Source organism: Pseudophryne corroboree, chromosome 3 (assembly GCF_028390025.1).
Source record: "Pseudophryne corroboree isolate aPseCor3 chromosome 3, aPseCor3.hap2, whole genome shotgun sequence".
Taxonomy (NCBI): domain Eukaryota; kingdom Metazoa; phylum Chordata; class Amphibia; order Anura; family Myobatrachidae; genus Pseudophryne; species Pseudophryne corroboree.
Window position 1 is genome coordinate 316,411,271 of NC_086446.1, and position 23,381 is coordinate 316,434,651.

A 23,381-nucleotide genomic window follows, 5' to 3' on the forward strand; every position below is an offset into this window, starting at 1 on the left:
ATTAAGGGGAGGAGTTATTTGGGGTCGGTCTTTCAGACCTGGTGGCCACGGCAACAGCTGGGAAATCCACGTTTGTACCCCAGGTCGCCTCTCAACATAAGAAGACGCCGTATTATCAGGCGCAGTCCTTTCGTGGTTAAGCGGGCAAAAGGTTCCTCATTTCTGCCCCGTGACAGAGGGAGAGGAAAAAGGCTGCAGAAATCAGCCAGTTCCCAGGAACAGAAGCCCTCTCCCGCCTCTGCCAAGCCCTCAGTATGACGCTGGGGCTTTACAAGCAGAATCAGGCACGGTGGGGGCCCGTCTCAATGAATTTCAGCGGGCAGTGGGCTCACTCGCAATTAGACCCCTGGATCCTTCAGGTGGTATCTCAGGGGTACAAATTGGAATTCGAGACGTCTCCCCCTCGCCATTTCCTTAAGTCGGCTTTACCGATGTCTCCCTCTGACAGGGAGGCAGTTTTGGAAGCCATTCACAAGCTGTATTCCCAGCAGGTGATAATCAAGGTACCCCTCCTGCAACAGGGAACGGGGTATTATTCCACACTGTTGTGGTACCGAAGCCGGACGGCTCGGTGAGACCGATTCTAAATCTAAAATCTTGGACACTTGCATACGGAGGTTCAAATTCAAGATTGAGTCACTCAGAGCAGTGATTGCGAACCTGGAAGAAGGGGACTACATGATGTCTCGGGACATCAAGGATGCTTACCTTCATGTCCCAATTTACCCTTCTCACCAAGGGTACCTCAGGTTTGTGGTACAGAACTGTCACTATCAGTTTCAGACGCTGCCGTATGGATGGTCCACGGCACCCCGGGTCTTTACCAAGGTAATGGCCGAAATGATGATACTCTTTCGAAGGAAGGGAATTTTAGTTATCCCTTACTTGGACGATTCCCTGATAAGGGTAAGATCCAGGGAACAGTTGGAGGTCGGTGTAGCACTATCTCAGGTAGTGTTGCGGCAGCACGATTGGATTCTCAATATTCCAAAATCGCAGCTGATTCCGACGACTCGTCTTCTGTTCCTAGGGATGATCCTGGACACAGTCCAGAAAAAGGTGTTTCTCCCGGAGGAGAAAGTCAGGGAGTTATCCGAGCTAGTCGGGAACCTCCTATAACCGAGCCAAGTCTCAGTACATCAATGAAAGGGTTCTGGGAAAAATGGTGGCTTCCTACGAAGCAATCCCATTCGGCAGATTCCACGCAAGAACTTTCCAGTGGGACCTGCTGGACAAATGGTCCGGGTCGCATCTTCAGATGCATCAGCGGATAACCCTGTCACCAAGCACAAGGGTGTCTCTCCTGTGGTGGTTGCAGAGTGCTCATCTTCTAGAGGGCCGCAGATTCGACATTCAGGACTGGGTCCTGGTGACCACGGATGCCAGCCTGCGAGGCTGGGGAGCAGTCACACAGGGAAGGAATTTCCAGAGCTTATGGTCAAGTCTGGAGACATCACTTCACATAAATATCCTGAAGCTAAGGGCCATTTACAATGCTCTAAGCTCAGCAAGACCTCTGCTTCAAGGTCACCCGGAGTTGATCCATTCGGACAACATCACGGCAGTCACCCACGTAAACAGACAGGGTGACACAAGAAGCAGGAGGGCAAGGCAGAAGCTGCAAGGATTCTTCGCTGGGCGGAAAATCATGTGATAGCACTGTCAGCAGTATTCATTCCGGGAGTGGACAACTGGGAAGCAGACTTTCTCAGCAGATACGACCCCCACCCGGGAGAGTGGGGACTTCACCCAGAAGTCTTCCACATGTTTATAAAACTCGACAAGTATTGCGCCAGGTCAAGGGACCCTCAGGCAATAGCTGTAGACGCTCTGGTAACACAGTGGGTGTACCAATCAGTGTATGTGTTCCCTCCTCTGCCTCTCATACCCAAGGTACTGAGAATTATAAGATGGAGAGGAGTAAGCACTATATTCGTGGCTCCGGATTGGCCAAGAAGGACTTGGTAACCGGAACTTCAAGAGATGCTCACGGAGGATCCGTGGCCTCTACCTCTAAGAAGGGACCTGCTCCAGCATGGACCCTGTCTGTTCCAAGACTTACCGTGGCTGCGTTTGACGGCATGGCGGTTGAACGCCGGATCCTGAAGGAGAAAGGCATTCCGGATGAAGTCATTCCTATCCTGATCAAAGCCAGGAAAGATATAACCGCAAAACATTATCACCGCATTTGGCGAAAATATGTTGCGTGGTGCGAGGCCAGTAAGGCCCCGACGGAGGAATTTTCAACTAGGTCGATTCCTACATTTCCTGCAAACAGGAGTGTCTATGGGCCTGAAATGGGGGTCCATTAAGGTTCAAATTTCGGCCCTGTCAATTTTCTTCCAAAAAGAACTAGCTTCAGTCCCTGAAGTTCAGACGTTTGTGAAAGGGGTACTGTATATACAGCCTCCTTTTGTGCCTCCAGTGGCACCTTGGGATCTAAATGTAGTTTTTGGGTTCCAAAAGTCACATTGGTTTGAACCACTTAAATATGTGGAGTTAAAATATCTCACATGGAAAGTGGTCATGCTGTTGGCCCTGGCCTGGGCCAGGTGCGTGTCAGAATTGGCGGCTTTATCCTGTAAAAGCCCTCATCTGATTTTCCATTCGGACAGGGCGGAATTGAGGACTTGTCCTCAGTTTCTCCCTAAGGTGGTTTTCAGCGTTTCACCTGAATCAACCTATTGTGGTGCCTGCGGCTACTAGGGACTTGGAGGACTCCAAGTTGCTAGACGTTGTCAGGGCCCTGGAAATATAGGTTTCCAGGACGGCTGGAGTCAGAAAATTTGACTCGTTGTTTATTCTGTATGCACCCAACAAGCTGGGTGCTCCTGCTTCTAAGCAGACTATTGCTCGTTGGATTTGTAGTACAATTCAGCTTGCACATTCTGTGGCAGGCCTGCCACAGCCAAAATCTGTAAAAGCCCATTCCACAAGGAAGGTGGGCTCATCTTGGGCGGCTGCCCGAGGGGTCTCGGCTTTACAACTTTGCCGAGCAGCTACTTGGTCAGGAGCAAATACGTTTGTAAAATTCTACAAATTTGATACCCTGGCTGAGGAGGACCTGGAGTTCTCTCATTTGGTGCTGCAGTCATCCGCACTCTCCCGCCCGTTTGGGAGCTTTGGTATAATCCCCATGGTCCTTACGGAGTCCCCAGCATCCACTAGGACGTCAGAGAAAATAAGAATTTACTTACCGATAATTCTATTTCTCGTAGTCCGTAGTGGATGCTGGGCGCCCATCCCAAGTGCGGATTGTCTGCAATACTGGTACATAGTTATTGTTACCAAAAAAATCGGGTTATTGATGTAGTGAGCCATCTTTTCTAGAGGCTCCTCTGTTATCATGCTGTTAACTGGGTTTAGATCACAAGTTATATGGTGTGGCTGGTATGAGTCTTACCCGGGATTCAAAATCCTTCCTTATTGTGAACGCTCGTCCGGGCACAGTATTCTAACTGAGGCTTGGAGGAGGGTCATAGGGGGAGGAGCCAGTGCACACCAGGTAGTTCTAAAGCTTTACTTTTGTGCCCAGTCTCCTGCGGAGCCGCTATTCCCCAGGGTCCTTACGGAGTCCCCAGCATCCACTACGGACTACGAGAAATAGAATTATCGGTAAGTAAATTCTTATTATTACACAATAAAAAAATTCTCTTGCGTCCTAGAGGATGCTGGGGTCCATATTAGTACCATGGGGTATAGACGAGTCCACACTAGGAGCCATGGGCACTTTAAGACTTTAATAGTGTGGGCTGGCTCCTCCCTCTATGCCCCTCCTACAAGACTCTGTTTAGAAAATGTGCCCGGTGGAGCCGGTCACAGCTCGGGGATCTCTTAGAGCTTTTCTGGTTTTATTGTTTATTTAAGATGTTAGGCACAGCCTCCCTGCTTCGTGGGACTTGGGGGGGGGGGGGGGGGGGGGGGAGTAGTGTCCAACTCTCAGAGGTTAATGGCCACTATCTCAGTTGACAGGACAATAAGCTCCTGAGGGTGATGATCTTTAGCCCCCGAGGCGACCGTTCACTCCCGCAGCTTGCCGCCACCCCCTAACAGCCAGAAGATCGCAGTGGTGAGTGTGACACCGGTGACCCGACAAGCAGGGAGCCAGTGTGTATGGCGGCAACAGGGTGGGAGCGCAGTACTGACACTGCGCTCCGAAAAGCTCAGCGGTACATCAGGTGCGGCGCTGTGAGGGGCGCCCTGGGCCAGCGCAAATACTCACAAAACTGGTCATTTCTAATATCAGGGGTGTTAGTTCTGCTAGTTTATAATACCTCAGGCCAGTATAATACAGTTAAGTGTGGGAAGATGCGCCATGTTTGGGGGCGGAGCTTCTCAGAGCTGACCCAGCAGTTCACCAGCGCCACTTTCTTCCTGCAGTTCATCACTGAGAGACGCTGACAGGGAGCGCTGACCCTCCACACGACTCTAGCTATCCTTTGCGGTACCAGGGGGTTGTAGAAGAGGGGGGGGGGGGGGGGAGACTGTAATTTACTGTGTAATCTATTAAGGGGACACAGTCAGCGTCATGCAGTTACTCTGTCACTGCATACTGGGGCGCTGTGTGTGCTGGTTCCAGTCTCTGTGTTTCTCTGAAGGTACTTGAGGGAAACTGACATTTTCCTGTGTGTGTATGCAAATTCTCACATAACCATGTCCAGGGACTCTGTATCTTGTGCGTCAGAATATGTATCTTCTCCAGAGGAATGTAATATTTTTTCTCGGCCTTCCGAATCCGAGCCCCAGTGGGTGGCTTCTATTAAGGGCATGATATCCCAGATTTCCACTGGGATTGCACATTATGAGACGGAATCACAGATTTTAAAACAATCTGTGGAGGTTTTGTCTGGTTCTGTCCCCAATACCTCAAAATCCCTTGGTGTATCCAAGAAATGTGCGCTTTCTCAATTATGCAGGTCGACACGGACACCGACTCTGACACGGCAGAGGGTGATGCGGATATGCGGGGGGGTGAGGCTTCCCTGGCAAGATGGGTGCAACTCATGATTGAGGCTATTAGGGATGTGTTACACATTACTGACAAACCACCTGAACAGGTGGAGGAGGCTTACTTTGCAGACAATAAGAAGGCCTCCCTGACCTTCCCTGCGTCTAAGGAATTAAACGCATTATTTGAAAAATCCTGGGAAAATCCAGAGAGAAATTTCCAGATTCCAAAGAGAATTCTTGTGGCTTTTCCTTTCCCTGAGCATGATAGGAAAAAGTGGGAAAATCTGCCTATAGTAGATGCCTCTGTATCTAGACTGTCTAAAAAGGTGGTGTTACCTGTCCCGGGGTCTACCGCTTTGAAAGAACCGGCAGATCGCAAGATTGAAACTACGCTCAAATCCATATACACTGCTTCAGGAGTGGCGTTAAGGCCCACTATTGCCTGTGCATGGATTTCTAAAGCCATAGTAAAGTGGTCAGGCACATTACTAGAGGACTTGGAGTCTATGGATAGAAGTGACATTGAATTGTTTTTACGTAACATACAGGATTCTACAGGTTTCATGGTGGAGGCCATGAAGGACCTGGGTAATCTGACTGCAAGGACATCGTCCATGACTGTCTCAGCACTTAGGGGACTCTGGCTAAGCCAGTGGTCATCAGATGCAGAATCCAGGAGAAGTGTGGAGAACCTACCCTTCACAGGTCAGGCTCTATTTGGGGAAGCAGTGGATGCGTGGATTTCCATGGCAATCGCGCTGGTAAGTCAACCTGTCTTCTCTCAGACGGCGAAGAAACCTTTTCCTATGTCCTCTGTGCAGTCCTTTCGGTCTGCAAAAGCTAAAAAGTTCAAGACTCCTACCACTTTCTTCAGAGGTGGTCAAAATCCAAAAAACCGGCACCGGCAGGTTCCCAAGACCAGAAACCTGCGTCTGTATCCTCAAAATCCTCATCATGACTGTGGAGAACGGGCAGGTGCGAGCGAGGCTCAGACGTTTCAGTCACGTCTGGGTGTCGTCCGGTCTGGATCCCTGGGTACAGGATATTGTGTCCCGGGGGTACAAACTGGAGTTTCAAGAGCTCCCACCCCACATGTTCTTCAAATAAGGCCTGCCAGCTTTGCTGACACTGACAGACGGGGCTATCCTTCAGGAAGCCATTAACAAATTGGAAAGATCAGATGTAATTGTTCCAGTTCCACCTCATCTGGTAAACCAGGGTTTCTATTCAAACCTGTTTGTGGTACCGAAACCGCATGGTTCGTTCAGGCCAATTTTGAACCTGAAGTCGCTAAACCCTTATCTGAGGGAATTCAAATTCAAAATGGAGTCTCTGAGAGCGGTGATCTCAGGGCTGGAGGAGGGATAGTTTATGGTGTCCTTGGACATCAAGGATGCGTACCTCCACAATCCGATTTGGCCGCCACACCAGGCTTATCTCAGATTTGCGCTGTTGGACTGTATCCGTTCCAGGCATTGCCATTCGGCCTCTCCACAGCACCGAGGGTGTTCACCAAGGTAATGGCAGAGATGATGATTCTCCTCCGCAGGCAGTGGGTGAATGTAATTCCTTATCTGGACGATCTGCTGATAAAGGCATCTTCCAGGCAAAGGTTATTGCAGTCCATTGCTTTCGCGACTCGACTGCTCAGGGAACATGGATGGATCCTGAATCTTCCAAAGTCACATTTGGGGCCGACAAGGGGATTGTCTTTCCTGGGGATGATCCTCGACACGGAAGTGCGGAGGGTATTTCTTCCAGTGGAAAAGGCGTTGGTGATCCAAGCTATGGTCTGGGATGTCTTGGAGCCTACCCGGGTATCTGTTCATCAGTGCATTCGCCTTCTGGGGAAGATGGTTGCTACGAGGCTCTTCAGTACGGAAGATTTCATGCACGGTCCTTCCAACTGGATCTTCTAGACAAGTGGTCGGGCTCTCGTCTACACATGCACTAGAGGATACGTCTGCCGCCAAAAGCCAGGATTTCACTTCTGTGGTGGCTACAATTACCTCACCTTCTCGAGGGCCGCAGGTTCGTGATTCAGAACTGTATCCTTCTAACCACGGATGCAAGTCTCAGAGGTTGGGGCACAGTCACTCAAGGGGAAAACTTACAAGGAAGGTGGTCAAGTCTGGAATCCATTGTTCCAATCAACATTCTGGAACTAAGAGCCGTGTACAGCGGTCTTCTACAAGCGGCACATCTTCTGCAAGATCAGGCCATTCAGGTGCAGTCAGACAATGTAACAATGGTGGCCTACATAAGCCAATGGGGCGGAACGAAGAGCAGAGCTGCGATGTCAGAGGTAAAAAGAATCATCCTCTCGCCAGAAGGGCACGCGTTGGCGTTTTCAGCAATCTTTATTCTGGGAGCGGACAACTGGGAAGCAGACTTCCTCAGCAGACACGATCTCCATCCAGGAGAGTGGGGCCTCCACCCGGAGGTGTTCATGGAGGTGATAAAACTTTGGGGTGTACCCCAAATAGACACGATGGCCTCCCGTCTCAACAAGAAGCTTCGGAAGTACTCTTCCAGGTCAAGAGACCCGCAAGCAGTGGAAGTGGACGCCCTTTTGACTCTGTGGGTGTTCCAGTCAGTGTACGTGTTTCCTCCACTTCCACTCATTCCAAGGATTCTAAAACTCATAAAGAGAACAAGGGTTCAGGTAATCCTCATTGCTCCAGACTGGCCAAGAAGGGCTTGGTACGCGGATCTTCAGGATCTACTGCTGGAAGATACGAGGCCTCTACCTCTTCGGGAGGACCTGCTGCAACAGGTTGAACGCCAGATCTTGGCTCGGAAGGTCATTCCGAACAATGTTATTCCTACCCTGATACAGGCTAGGAAAGGAGTAACGTCTAAACATTACCATTGCATTTGGAAAAAGTATGTATCTTGGTGTGAGTCCAAGAAGTTTCCTACGGTGGAGTTTCAACTGGGACGGTTTCTCCTCTTCCTGAAAGCAGGTGTGGATATGGGCCTATGTTTAGGATCCATAAAGGTCCAGATTTCGGCCTTGTCCATTTTCTTCCAGAAACAACTGGCTTCCCTCCCTGAGGTTCAGACTTTCTTGAAAGGGGTTCTGCACATCCAGCCTCCCTTTGTGCCGCCTACGGCACCCTGGGATCTTAACGTGGTGTTACAGTTCTTCCAATCAGATTGGTTCGAGCCTCTACAGAAGGATGAGGTCAAGTTTCTCACGTGGAAGGCTGTCACTTTGTTGGCCTTAGCTTCTGCTAGACCTGTGTCGGAGTTGGGGGCTTTGTCTTGTAGAAGCCCCTACTTGATCTTCCATGAAGATAGAGCTGAGCTCTGAACACGTCAGCAATTCCTTCCGAAGGTTGTGTCGGCTTTTCATATCAACCAACCTATTGTGGTACAGTTGCTACTGACTCCTCAATTTCGTCGAAGTCCTTGGATGTTTTAAGGGCTCTGAAAATCTAAGACTTTTTTTCACGTTGTCATTATGTGGTATTGGTCCTCATTCCGAGTTGATCGCTCGCTGCTTTTAACAGCAGTGCAAACGCTAAGCCGCCGCCCTCTGGGAGTGTATCTTAGCAGTAGTGCGAACGAAAGGATCACAGAACGGAGCCAAAAGTTTTTTCAAGCAGTTTGAGTAGCTGCAGACTTACTCCTACCTTGCGATCACTTCAGACTATTTAGTTCCTGTTTTGACGTCACAAACACGCCATGCGTTCGGCCAGCCACTCCGTTTCCCCAGGCACGCCTGCGTTTGTATCTGACACGCCCGCGTTTTTCAGCACACTCCCTGAAAACGGTCAGTTACCTCCCAGAAACGCCCCATTCCTGTCAATCACTCAGTGGTCAACAGTGCAACTGAAAAGCTTTGCTAGACCTTGTGTGAAACTGCATCGGCTTTTGTGAAAGTATGTCGCGCGTGCGCACTGCGCACCATACGCATGCGCAGAACTGCCGATTTTTTGCCTGATCGCCGCGCTGCGAACGACGGCAGCTAGCGATCAACTCGGAATGAGGGCCATTGTGTGTAGAACTTTGAGAGAAAATTTTTTATGTATTCCAGTTTGGAATAAGGTTGTAACATAATAAAATGTGGAAAAAGTGAAGCACTGTGAATACTTTCCGGATGCACTTTTTACAGTACAGCCACGACAAAGTTTTTTTTGAGAATGATACAAATATAATTTTTCACAGGCTGCTGTCTTAGTTTTTAGGATGGCAATTTGCACATACCCCAGAATGTCATGAAGAGTGATCAGATGAATTACAATTAATTGCAAAGTCCCTTTATGCCATGACCATGAACTTGATCCCAAAAACATTTCCACTGCATTTCAGCCCTGCCACAAAAGGACCAGCTGACATCATGTCAGTGATTCTCTTGTTATCATAGGTGAGAGTTGACGAGGATAAGGTGGAAGATCACTCTGTCATGCTGATTGACTTAGAATAATAGACTGGAAGCTTTAAAAGGAGGGTGGTACTTGAAATAATTCTTCTTCCTCTGTTAACCATGGTTACCTGCAAGGAAACGTGCATTCATTATTGTATTGCACAATAAGAGCTTCACAGGCAAGGATGTTGCTGCTAGTAAGATTGCAGCTAAATAAGCCATTTATTAGATCATCAAGAACTTCAAGCAGAGAGGTTCAATAGTTGCGAAGAAGGCTTCAGGGTGCCCAAGAACGTCCAGCAAGCGCCAGGAGTGTGTCTTAAAGTTAATTCAGCAGCAGGATCAAGGCACCACCAGTGTAGAGCTTGGTCAGGAATGGCAGCAGGCAGGTGTGAGTGCATTTGCATGCACAGTGAGGTGAAGACTTTTGGAGGTGGCCTAGTGTCAAGAAGGGCAGCAAAGAAGCCACTTCTCTCCAGAAAAAACATCAGGGACAGACTGATATTATCCAAAAGACTGCTGCGGACTGGGTTAAAGTAATTTTCACTGATGAATCCCCTTTCAGATTGTTTAAGGCATCTGGAAAAAAGCTTTTCCAGAGAAGGAAAGGTGAACGCTACCATCTGGCCTGTGTCATGCGAACAGTAAAGCATCCTGAGAACATTCATGTGTGGAGTTGCTTCTCAGCCAAGGGAGTGGGCTCACTCACAATTTTGCCTAGGAACACAGCCATGAATAAAGAATGGTACCAAAACATCCTCCAAGGGCAACTTCTCCCAATTAGGGAGGCCGATCCCTTGCCATTTTTTTCAATCCTGGATTCGGGATTGAAAAATTTTTTAAATCCCGGGATTGCAGTAGGGATCTGTGTACGGAGCAGGGATAGTAGATGTGGAGGGGAGGGCGGGTGTACGCTGCAGGGAGTATGTAGGGAACGGTGAAGGAGGGTGAGAGTAGAGAGCAATGATGGTGTGTGGATGTAGGGACTCAGTGTGCTGTGTACTTACTATTAGACGGGCAGCCATGGACACACTGACAGCGCTGGCTGCATTTTTTACATTTAGCGCTGGCCACCAGCCAGTCAGAACTTGCAGTCCGGCAGCCAATCAGGAGCCTCTGCTGCGGCAGCCTCCCTGATTGCCTGCCGGTCCACCAGCTCCGATTGGCTAATGGCCAACACTACATTTCAAATGTCAGTCTGTCCACGCTGCCCACCTGAACGTCAGATACTCCACTACTCCAATCCCGGGATTCAAATCCCGGTATTTGTGGGCCAGAATCCTGGGATTGGGATGGCCTTGCTACTCCCAACCATCCAAGAACAGTTTGGTGAGGAACAGTTCCTTTTTCGAGCATTTTGGACCACCTTGCCATAAGGCAAAAATGATAACTAAGTGGCTCAGGGAACAAAACATTGAAATTTTGGGAGAAACTCCCCAGACTATAATCCCATTGAGATATGTGGTCAATTCTCAAGAGGCGGGTGGACAAGCACAGGTGACTTAATTAGTACCTCAGTTATTTTGATTTAACCATCTGTGCTGCAGCCTGAATATCACTAAAACCTGCACTGTTGGTGTGCCTTGAGGACCGTGGTTGGGAATGCCTGAGCTATGGTTTTACTACAGAACACTAAGGCACTACAGGAGAGCACATTCATTATTATCCAATGGTGGCACATGTAACGATAGGATATAGCAAACCTTTTAAAGAGGATAGGTGGAGAAATTGCCTATAGCAATCATCCAGCTTGTAGCTACAATATGATTGGTTGCTGTGGATAACGTCTTCATGTGTCCTAGAAAGTTTGATACCTCTCCCCCCTAGTATTCCACATACATAGAAGTAGCAGTCTGCAGCTGTGCACCACAATAGGTTTTCAAAGGGAAGAAAATGTTTACTATGTCACATTGTGAATCCCAAAACCTGAATGAGTTCTAAATGCTAAACCTGTGGTCATATTTCTGCCTCTCTGTTACTGATCATGGGACTCAGCATGGTTTAACTCTCAACCCACCCACCTTTTCCTCTACATCTACAGCCTGAGATATCACATCTTGTCCCCTCGACCTGCTCTTGATTCATCAGTTTCCCAAACTGTAGTCCTTTTTACTTCTAACACATTCATTTATATGCAAGGATTTCACCAGCTATATTCAATACATTGTGAACTATACAATAACACAATAGTTTTAATATTTTATTTTTGAAATGCATGTGATGCTGTCAGCATAATATATTACAGTATATAGTAGTATCATGAGAAAATAGCTTATACACAAAGCTTTTGAAGATAAGGCAGAAACAATTGTGCACATTTCCCTTTAATGTGACACTGTATGGCATAACGTGTTGCTTGATTTGTGATAGATTACTATGGTATGTAAACAGAATAGATTATTTACGTTAACAGCTAATTCATAGTTAGGCAATCTATTAAACTGTGATTTACTAAGGAGGCCATAGAGAGGTCAATCCTGCCACCCCGAGAGTCATGTGCTAGGATCATCATTCAAGGTGACATAGATGGCAAATTGGATAAGATTTGACTGCTTGCTTGTCTGCTTGAGCAGCTAGATCAATGATGGCTAACCTTGACACTCCAGCTGTTGTTGAACTACATATCCCAACATGCCCTGCATCAGTTTTAGCATGGCCAAATAGCAAAACTGTAGCAAGGCATGCTGGGATGTGTAGTTCAACAGCTGGAGTGTCAAGGTTAGCCATCACAGACCTAGATCATCCCCACATAAATTTTGATGTATTTGGAAGATGACCACATATGCTGGTCAATAGTAGTCATATTCTGAATATTGCAACATTACTGCGAAACCACTGTACATTATGAATTTGGATTTAGGAACACCAGATTAATAGAAAAGATCCTAGCATTAATAATTTTTTTATATTTAACATTCCTGTTTTTTTGTTTTTTACATTAAATCTAGATCTTTAAATTCTCATTTTGAAATTTTGTGAATATAAAAGTTAGAAGTGATGTTAAGGGACACCAGATATATAATTTTTTTCTCTCCACGGGAAACAACCATCTATAAATTTCCGCATACTCTCTGTAACTTGGAATCTTCGTTAATACCACAGTGGTGGACACAATCACCAAGGAATATGAACTAAGACATGGTTCTTTAAATTGTGTAATAAACTAATAATAATTTTCTTTACCTATAATTTATACATTTTCATACATAACTGCAATGATAAAAGTACATATTCCTTCCTTCCCAGTTTAAATATAGTAATAACAGCGCTGCTCAAGCTCCCTATATGTGTGATGTTAAACTTATGCTTGTGTTTAATTAAACAATATATTATTGTCAAGTGCACTTTTATCAACCATTTGCCCTCCAGACCTTTACGATTTCTTACTGTTCCTCTTGTAAGTCTACTATATAGAACTTTACGGGTATAATTTCTTGCAGGCTGCCAAAGATTATCAAAGTATGTTTATCCATTCTATTGTCTCATATATTGATTTATGAAATAAGCTTGGATTGGAACCTATGTATTAAAGCTTGGAGAGAGATCAAGCATTAACCTATCAGCTCCTGTCACTTTACAGGCTATGTTTGAAAAAAATGTCAGGAGCTGATTGGTAATTTTATCTCTCTCCAAGGCCAGCATGTAATAAAGTCTGAGTTTGGCGGCTGTGTGGGATGCCGTCCGAACTCAGACTTTTGTTAAAGGGGCAATCATGTATAGGGCATGGTTTACCCTTGTACATGATTGCCCCTGTAAAAAAAAAAAACATCTGCATGGCTGACGAACTTGGACTTCTTTACATCCTGGCCCAAGTGTTGATACATATGCCCCTATGTGTTTATGTGACAGTGAAGGCACTCTTATCAGGGTTATCACTAAGATTCAGTTTGATTAGAAGGTGTCCTTTTTCTCTCAACAGTAGAGAAAATTCCAAACACCAGAAACCTCTGAGTTATAGCACAGGTATAGAATTAATACCGTAGCACTTTACCGGTAATGGCTCCGGACTCCTGGAGCAGGATTGATTGATTTCTAGGACTAAAGCATAATGGAAAAGGCGCTCATAGTGCAGACGGTTTATTCAATTTAAAAACAGTAACAGGTCCACGGACAAATTGTGTAGGACTCGTACCATGTAGCACACGCTGTGGGCTGGTTACCACACTGTTCAAAGAGATTCCACTGGCACAAACTGCATACCCGCTGGCCGCCGCCTGACGAAGTGTGATACGAAACGCGCTGGGGCGTGGCCTTTCTGACGCGCTGTGTCCACCTGTGCAGCTGCTCTTACTGTCTGATCCAGAGAGGTTTCCCAACGAGTCACGGCTACACCATAGCCGGCGGCGCGGTGTGTGGTCCCGGGCGGCGGCCAGTGGGTATGCAGTTTGTGCCATTGGAATCTTTTTGAACCGTGTGGTAACCAGCCCACAGTGTGTGCTATATAGTACGAGTCCTATACAATTTGTCCGTGGACCTGTTACTGTTTTTAAATTTAATAAACAGTCTGCACTATGAGCGCCTTTTCCGTTATGCTTTATTCCTAGAAATAAATATATATATATATATATTATAGTAAATATTGATTTACAGTATGCCACACAATGGCGCTGCCTCCAGCATGAGTAGCTGTTGTGTGCACTTTAATTTGTATATGCAAGCTTGTAAAGGCATATGCGTGGGATTCTCTACATGCCCAGTCACATATCTTTTTAATGTGTATATACCTTTTTAATGTATGTCTTTTTTTGATGATCCAACTATATGCTCCTAGTAATGGGAATTAGTAGGTTTCAAATCTTTGGAAAGTGAATTAAGGGCCTAATTCAAAGTTGATTGCAAAATAAAATTTTCCCCTAATGGGTAAAACCATGTGCACTGCAGGTGGGACAGATGTAACATGTGCAGAGAGAGTTAGATTTGGGTGGGTTATTTTGTTTCTGTGCAGGGTAAATACTGGCTACTTTATTTTTACACTGCAATTTAGATTTTAAGTTTAAACACACCTCACCCAAATCTAACTCTCTCTGCACATGTTATGACTTTGCAATCAACCTTGAATTAGGCCCTAAATCCTTTTCTAACGTTTTATTTTAGTTATACAGTGCTACACTAGACCTAAATATACCAGTCCAGGTCTATACATTTGTAAAAATGTCACTAATTCAGATTGCAAAAAATAAAAAGTAAAGAAAAACAACCCATCTTTTATGTTTAGATTCATAATAACTGTTCCTGTTTCACATTCTGTTTCTTGCCACTATATCTGGCTGCTTACTAGGTATCTTCTGGTCAAAGCTTTCTTGCCCCCCTTATGTCAAAGAATAAATTGGCATCCCTAGCTCCCATCCATCTGCCAGTCACTGTGATCCTGTACTTCTGAACAACTGATTGCAGAATGGGACACAGTGTGGCACAATAGCTAGCATTTCATCATGCAGCCATTACATTAATGGAGAGGTGACTGGCAACAACAGTGAAAGCCAGAAATATCCTCCCCTGTACCTCCACCTGCCAATCACTTTGCTGTTGCTGCAAAGATGTTTCTTATCCTGCAAACTGTGGTTCAGGAGGACGATTGTCGGCAGATGGTTAGTGCAAGGTTCTGGAGGCTGGTTGGTGAGATAAGAACCCCATCTCTGGAACCCTTTTAATTGTGCCGACTGAGACAAGGTTCGTACCTTGCCTCATGGACGGTACTACCCTGTATCCAGGGAGTGTGAAAGATAGCATGCAAAGAGATTACACCAGCCATTACATTTTGATGACTGTGTTGTTTTCTTCATTACAGTTACCAAGCAATGTAGAGTTCACAGCCAGGATTGAAGCCCTAATCTGTGTATTCAGGTACTGTACAAATCAGGTTTTATGTAGTGAGGCTAATTTCTCCATTTAGAGATAACGTGACAGAAAATCCAGCGACGCTAGCTTCTACTGAACACATGGGTGTTCTGCCTCCATGCTTTTAGCTGAAAGAACACGAACATTTTGAATATCCTCGTAGGTTGCTGTCTGATATGCTTCAAGTCCCTGTATAAAGGAATGAGAATGGCTTAATTGGACTGTGTCTGAACCAACATGTTGTAATAAATGCATCACGTTTTATATTAATATATAATATTAAACATTTATTTAGTTTTGGATTGCGTTCAATGACTCCTTATAAGTCTCCAGATTACTGAACGGAGCAGGAAAGGATATTCTACTTCCTAAAGACTCCCTGGTATGCTGCCACGCAGGTGCACTCCAGCAGCAGGGAGAATCAGGTCAGGCATACAGGGCACCATATGTACTGTGGCATTAACACCTTTAATTAAGCCATAGCTGGTGGTCACCCATTGTCCACTGTATATGAAGGGGATTCATTCATGTGAAGTGCTGGAATCCAGACAGCACTCAGCAGACCGGTGCTGGATCACAGACAGACGGGTTGCCGAGGGTTAGCCGTAGATGATACCCTCAGAGTGTTAGCCCTAGGGTTAGATTAGAGGATGGGGGAGGGGGGATCAAAATACCCCCCTCCTATGTCTGCATATTCAGTGTTGAGAGGCTGCGGTCGGTCATATAAACGCCGGCATCTTAACCACCGGTATAGCATGTATTCCATGTGAACTGCTAACTACTTCTATAAGAAACTAATAAGCAATGCATTTTATTAAGGAGTCTCTGCAGTGGTAGAAAGACAACCTCCAACAGTCTAGCACTGTTCTCTCTGCAGAAGTGGCTTGATTGTATCATGGAATTTAGAGAATTATGGCATAGTAGCTGTGGCAGTCACCATGGGTTACAGCAGGCCTTGCAGTCACGTGTCATGACTGTGTACATTCTGTGTGCCCTGAGTAAATTGGGCACTGTGACCCTGAGGTGAATTATTATTAACCCTTCCCAAAAACTGTATATGTATTGAACATCTGTTATATTTAACTTACTGGTTTTCAAACTGTATTATATAAGTCCTGGAACAGGGTGTGAATTAGAGCCCTTTTGAAGGATGTTTCCCCTGCAGGGGGACATGCTATGGCCTAGGTAGAGACACACTGATCAGTAAGGTGCCATAAATGTGTGTCTGTTCAGCTATGTCTATTGATTTAAGATATGGTCAGTGTCCCCAGTGGAAGAACCTCATCTACATTTATAAACAGACTGAAAAGTAATTAAATAACCCCTGCTCACTTGACCAAGAAGCCCTTTAGGTATTTCGACACATACAAGCTTTGGGTAAGGACAACAGAGAGTAATTTCCTTTTTCAAAGTAGCAAGGGTGGGGGCCACTGAGTAAGGAGTGGCTTGTAGCACTATAACCCCCAGCAACTGAAACTGCTGGGCATTCACTCTGGAAGAGACTAGCTTTGGGCTAAGAGAGTGGGGCCAGTCTGCTTCCTGGGGTCACTCTCCCCCAGATCACCTAAACTTCCGTAAACTCTGAAATATTCTTATTCTTGAAATTAAAATCTAATTTCTCATTCTGATGTTTGTGTTCTTATGCCTGTGCCTTGCGAGGCCCACGCTACTGATTTTGGAAGTGTATTCTGGTAAAGCGTAACTGAAGAGACGCAGTGGGTGTGGCATTGCCCAGTAAAACTCTGCTTGCAAATACCATGTTGGAAGTAACCTGTAAGTCACTGGCATATCTGGAGAATCTGCTGGCGAGTAGTTGTGACAGTAGCATTTACAGTACTGCTGTACGTGATACATAATGTACATGCCTTCTTGTCAGACATGAGAGCCATTGCTGGACTTTTTAGAAACTTGCTGAAGCTGTGAGAAGTGCTGCATCCAAACACTGTGTTGAGTGGGAAGAATGCAATTTAAATTAGTAATGATGGGAACATAACACCACATTGTGATAAAATTAAATGCTGGATCAATACTCCATTTCAGGTAACTATACTTAATTCAATAAAAAAAAATCCATGTATGTTATAGTTGCACAGCAGAATGATTAATATGTACTTCGCACAGAAATATTTAGAGTTGTAAGACACTTATTTGGCAAATGAAAATTCAATGCTCACGTTTCATCTGTTAGGGCTTCACACGGAGTGACTGAGCATGATCAAGCCCTAAGGGGTGAAACGTGCACATTGGACTAACAAATTAAAGCGAATACATTTCTTGAACAGTCAGCATTTTAATTTGCCAACTACAGTATGGGTGGTATTCTGTGTTTGTGAGAGTTTAAGTTTTATCATTTTATAAGCGTTCCCCAAAAAAGAGTCTACTTTCCTCTTTTTCTACACATACATATTCTGACTCTGGGGGAGCATGATTGGGTTACTAATTTAAGTTGTGTTTTTTCAGATCACTTTTAAAAACAACTATGCTATTATAATGTACCAGTTCATAATTTTCTGATTGCCTACTGTATGTGCAGTCACACCTGTGCACAAACCTTCAGAAATCTTCTACCAATTTTCAGAGGCTCATCAGTTTACTAGAAACGGTCTGCAAATCTGCTGATTGCTACCATACACTAGCAATCTACAACCCCAGTTGATCTGTGAAATCCAACATGTTTGACAACATGATTTAACAATCCCAATCAATTTTGGTCTGAATCTGTGAACCACATACATTGCAGATTTATTTTCTACAATCATCTGCAAAATGCCAAATTGACCCAATTGATTGGTGATTTATGTGGGCCTTATGTCAGTTAGCACACCAGTGCTCCACTTAGATGATCTGGTAAACATACTGTTAGGGTTCCATGAGGACTGGGATTGAGAAACACTATATTACAATTCTATCAAATTAATTGCCACCATTTACTAGTTGCTAAACCCACTACTTCCTGGTACTTGTATTTCCACAAAAGATAGTGAGACAACTGTTGCTGGAATTCAGTGACTAGAAGAGGTTTTTTTAGAGATTCTTTTGATACCTTTTTATTTGTATTAAGAATGATAGAATACAGGGGCATGGCTTGGACTCCGAAAGGAAACACTGCCATAGATCTTCCATGTCTGAGTTTCCTAATAGCCAGGTTATCGATTGGCTCTGCTCCTTCCTTTTTGGATGCCCTGCCAGAGAGGCATCTAAGTAAGCCCCCCAGATGCTGCAGATACTGAGGTTCAATCCCTGTGGCCCCTGACATGCTTGTACTCTGTGGCCGTCTACCTCCATCTCCAATGTGGCTTAGTCCGGCTCTTTAGGACGGGAGATGCTGGATTGTCTCCTCCCCACTCCCACTGCTGCATAATAGCCCCTGCTTATCAAAATATATTCACCTTATCCTGGAGCTGTGAATGGGGGTTCTGCCTGAAACCTTGCCACTGTCTACATCCCAGCTTCAGGTAGAATGCGGTAGCCATCTTGCCTGCATATGTATACTGGCATCCAGTGTCTGTGAGGAGTACTCTTGGGATATGGACGGCTTTAGCAAGAACAGGGCACTGAATATTTAAATTTAGAACTCTACTCCCCTCCATATCCCAGAGTACCCCAGTCTTTTTTTCTGTGCTCACAGCACTAACAAGGCTTGTGTGGAGTTCCCACACTTATTTTGAATATTTTATTTTGATTTTTCTTTTTGCAACTTTATTCACATCCCTTCCCCCCTTCCAAAAGGCGTGGGTCCGGGATAGTGGAAGCTGCAACAAGCAGCTACTGGCGTGTCGATCCTCACTACAGAGCACCCTCACAGCCAAGTGCAGACTACCTGCAGGAAAGGCTGGACGTAGCTTGCAGAGAAGCCCCGTCATAGCCCTCACCACAGGCGTCCAGGTATGTTGGGGGACGGGGCGGTCAGCTCACGCTGCAGCCCCGCTGTGTGGGGACACTGTTCTGTATGTGCGCCGCCCGCCGCTATGTGAGCCGCCCGCTGCCGCTGATTGGTCTTGGAAGCGTATGCCAGAGCCGCTCAACCCCGCTGCTCAGAGCCCGAGCCGGCCGCACTTTCTTCACTCCATAGCTGCCGCTCCACGGCTCTATGGAGCGCGCTCCCTGTACCCGCTCCCCGGTGCTCTCTACCCGCGCACCGGCTCCCTGTAACGTTTCCCGGCTCTGTGTACCCGCTCCCCGCTGGAATAGACTGCGGTACACGGAGCACAGGTGGGGGGGGGGGGAGAAGTCTTCACATGCAGCGCAGCTGCACGGGGGGGGGGGAGGGGGAATGTATAAGCCCATAGCAGCAGCAGTATACAAGGCTGCATGCGTTATAAGAAAGCATAGGCTATTAAGCCTTTATTAACAGGATTTGTTATTAAACAGCATATTTCCAGGTTATATATGTTTTTCACAAATTATAACCTGTACTGTGATTATAAGTGTAAGCATGGCATGGGGGCCATTTTAACCATGCTTCCTGTTCTTCCTGTTTGTGATTCCAGAACGTTCCTGTACTACATCTCTACTCCACCGGATGGCGCAGGGGTGTTAGTGGGAATTTGGGATCAGGTTTCATATAGAACTGGCCACGTGCACTGCACTTGGCCAGATATATATATAGACACACCTTAGTACTATTTTACTGAGTTGTGCAAGTGGTCTGTCTTTGTGTATTGTATTGTCTGTCTGCATAATGAGTAAGGCACCAGCAAAATCTAAAAAGCAGTTTCACTGCAATATCTGTAACAGTGTGTTACCTAATGGATCTACCACATGTACAGTATGTTTTGTGAATTCAGCTACGAATACAATTTCCTCTCCGGTTTCAAAGCCGGTTTCATTGCCGGACCCTCAATGGACAATGCTAGCAGATGTATTGGCTGGATTGCAATCAGAATTGGCCGCCGCTCGACAAGAGCGGGAAGCGGCAAGATCTGAGTCTAGGGTGAGACCGCCAGAACTACCGGAGGGCTCTCAGCCTTGCCAAAAGTCCAAGTCCATTTGGGGTAGAAGGGATAAATTTAATTTGTCTTATGATTTACCAGTTTCTGCTATGTTGCATTCTGACGATTCTATGCCAGACCTCATTGCACAAGATGAGGGTGAGGAGGGCGAAGTGGACCAGCAGTCAGATAGTGAAGATTTTGACAGCCCAGGCATTGATAATCTCATCAGAGCGGTGCGTCAGTCTCTGAAGTTTACAGAAACTGAGGAGCCTCTGACAAATGGTGAAGTCGTCTTTACTAAACGACAGATATCTCCAATGTGTTTTCCTGTTTCGGAATCTCTTAATAAGATGTTAGTAGAAACACGAAAGAATCCGGATAAACGGTTTTCTATACCTCGCAGATTTAAGTCTAGTTACCCGTTTCCAGAGTCTGTGACATCAACATGGGAGAATCCGCCATTGGTGGATTCGTCTGTGTCAAAACTTACAAAGAAATTAACCATACCAGTACCAACTGCTACTACGCTTAAAGACCCTTCAGACCGTAAAATAGAAGCTATGCTACAGTCCATGTATATAGCAGCAGGAGTGTTGCTTAGATTTGGGTTGGTTGGCATTTGGGTAACTAAGGCGCTAATGGTATGGATAACAGAACTCAAGTCTGCCCTTCATGACGATCACCTTATACTTCTCGCTGATCAAATCTGTGAAGCTGCTGAGTATCTATGTACAGCTTCTACTGACGTCTGTCAGCTCACTTCTCGCATTTCATCGTCGCTAGTTACAGCTCAACGAGCACTCTGGCTGCGTTCTTGGCAAGCGGAGGCAGAGGTCAAAAGAGGTATAGAGGCGTTACCTTACGGTGGCGAGAAGTTGTTTGGTCCTGAATTGGACAAATGGATTTCTGAGGCCACGGGAGGAAAGTCTGTTTTCCTACCATTGCCTCCAACGGTACCTAGACGGAAATACTCTGGCCCGGCGTTCAAATCCTTTTGACCTCAGCCCTTTTGAGGCCGTAGTAGAGGAACAGCCACGCCTGGTAGACGCGGTCGAGGACGTGGTTTCCAACAAACCAACACCAGTCGTCAGGACGCTAAGGTCACCGACAAGCCAGTGGCATGACGGGCTCCCAGCCCATCTCGGATCTCCAATTGTGGGATCACGCCTTCAGATGTTCTATTTGGCGTGGTTCCAGACATCCACAGATGGGTGGATCCGCAATTTAGTGTTAAAAGGTTACAAAATAGAGTTCGACTGTTTCCCGCCACTGCGGTTTTTCAAGACAGGACTGCCTCTGACGGACGACAAGAGGGCGGTTCTGCAAATTGCCATTCAGTCCCTGCTGGATTTAGCAGTTTTGATTCCGGTCCCTGTACACCAACAAGGTCAGGGTTATTATTCCAGTCTGTTTGTGGTACCAAAGCCGGATGGCTCCGTCAGGCCAATATTGAACTTAAAAGGTCTCAATCAGTACGTCACTTACTACAGATTCAAGATGGAATCTCTGTGGTCAGTAATTGCAGGTTTAGAGCCACAGGAATTCATGATTGCGCTAGATCTCAAGGATGCGTACTTACACATTCCGATTTGGCCACCTCATTAGAGGTTCTTGCGTTTTGCGATACGGCAGAACCATTACCAGTTTCAGGCTCTACCGTTTGGCCTCTCGTCAGCGCCTCGGGTATTCACCAAAGTGATGTCTGTGATGATAGCTCATCTCAGATCCCTGGGAGTGATAATAGTTCCGTACTTGGACGATCTGCTCATCAAAGCTCCGTCTCAACAGATGCTCCTCCAACATGCGTTGCTAACGTACAATGTACTAGTTCAGCACGGTTGGATTGTCAACTTCAAGAAATCACATCTAATTCCGTCTCAACGACTTCAATTCCTAGGTATGATTCTCGATACGGTAAATCAAAGAATTTACCTACCAGAACAGAAAGTACAGATTATTCGTCATCTGGTACAATTAGTGCTCAAGCCACGCACAGTCTCGGTACATTTGTGCATTCGCCTCTTAGGCACAATGGTGGCGGCTTTCGAAGCGCTTCAGTTCGGAAGATTTCACTTGCGTCCTTTTCAACTGGATGTGCTCGCACAGTGGTCAGGCTCGCATCTGCAGATTAACCACAGGGTGAGGTTGTCGCCACGGGCCAGGGTATCTCTACTCTGGTGGCTCAAAGTACACAATCTAACTGCAGGGAAATGGTTCGGCGCCTGGAATTGGATAATTCTAACGACGGACACGAGTCTCAGAGGTTGGGGAGCTGTAGTTCAAAATTGTCAGCTCCAGGGTCTCTGGGCGGATCACGAAAGATTGCTGTCTATAAATGTCCTGGAACTCCGGGCAATTTACAATGCGCTACGACAAGCAGTGCACATGCTTCGGTCTCAGACTATCCAGGTGCAGTCAGACAACGCGACGGCGGTCGCGTACATCAACAAACAAGGAGGAACGAGTAGCCGCATGGCAATGCGGGAAGTTGCTTGAATCCTCAATTGGGCCGAGCATCACCAAGTGATATTGTCGGCAGTGTTCATTCCGGGAGTGGACAACTGGGAGGCGGATTATCTCAGCCGTCGGGATTTTCATCCAGGAGAATGGGCATTAAATCCAGAAGTGTTTCACATGTTGGTCCAGAGGTGGGGTTACCCTCAAGTGGACCTGATGGCATCTCGCCACAATCACCAAACGCCCCAGTATGTGTCCAGAACGCGAGATCCGAAGGCGGTGGATGCTCTCACAATCGCGTGGCCGTACAGCCTCGTGTATCTGTTTCCACCATTTCCGCTGCTCCCTCTGTTGCTAAAACGGATCAAAAGAGAGTCCGCCACAGTCATACTAGTGGCGCCTCATTGGCCTCGGAGAGCTTGGATCTCGGATCTCTGCGGACTACTCGCAGACGATACTTGGCCGCTCCCACTACGTCCGGACCTGTTACAACAGGGTCCGTTCCTTTACCCCGATTTAGCGCGGCTGCGTTTGACGGGGTGGCTGTTGAGACCGCCCTCTTAAGAAGAGAGGGCATTCCAGAATCGGTTATACCAACCATGTTACGTGCTAGGAAGCCAGTTATGGCAGCTCATTATTACAGAATTTGGCATGCCTATATAGGTTGGTGTGAAGCTCGGAAGTTTGCGACATCATCTTTCAAGTTATCCCGTCTCTTGTTATTTCTACAGACGGGGTTAGATGGAGGACTGCGTTTATCTACACTAAAGGTGCAGGTATTTGCTTTGTCAATTTACTTTCAAATGCGATTGGCTCTATTGCCGTCTGTA

The 23,381-nt window shown here is 46.2% G+C and overlaps 1 protein-coding gene across 2 annotated transcripts in view; it reads right to left on the minus strand.

Moving 5' to 3' along the window:
- Positions 1–15,109: 15,109 nt before the first annotated feature.
- CD79B (CD79b molecule) overlaps positions 15,110–23,381 on the minus strand; it is a 168,536-nt gene continuing 160,264 nt past the window's right edge. For both annotated transcript variants that reach the window (XM_063959464.1, XM_063959463.1), the window contains one exon: positions 15,110–15,349. In XM_063959464.1, the coding sequence (XP_063815534.1) occupies positions 15,251–15,349 (99 nt within the window). In that variant the 3' untranslated portion in view covers positions 15,110–15,250. The remainder of the gene's footprint in view (positions 15,350–23,381) is intronic.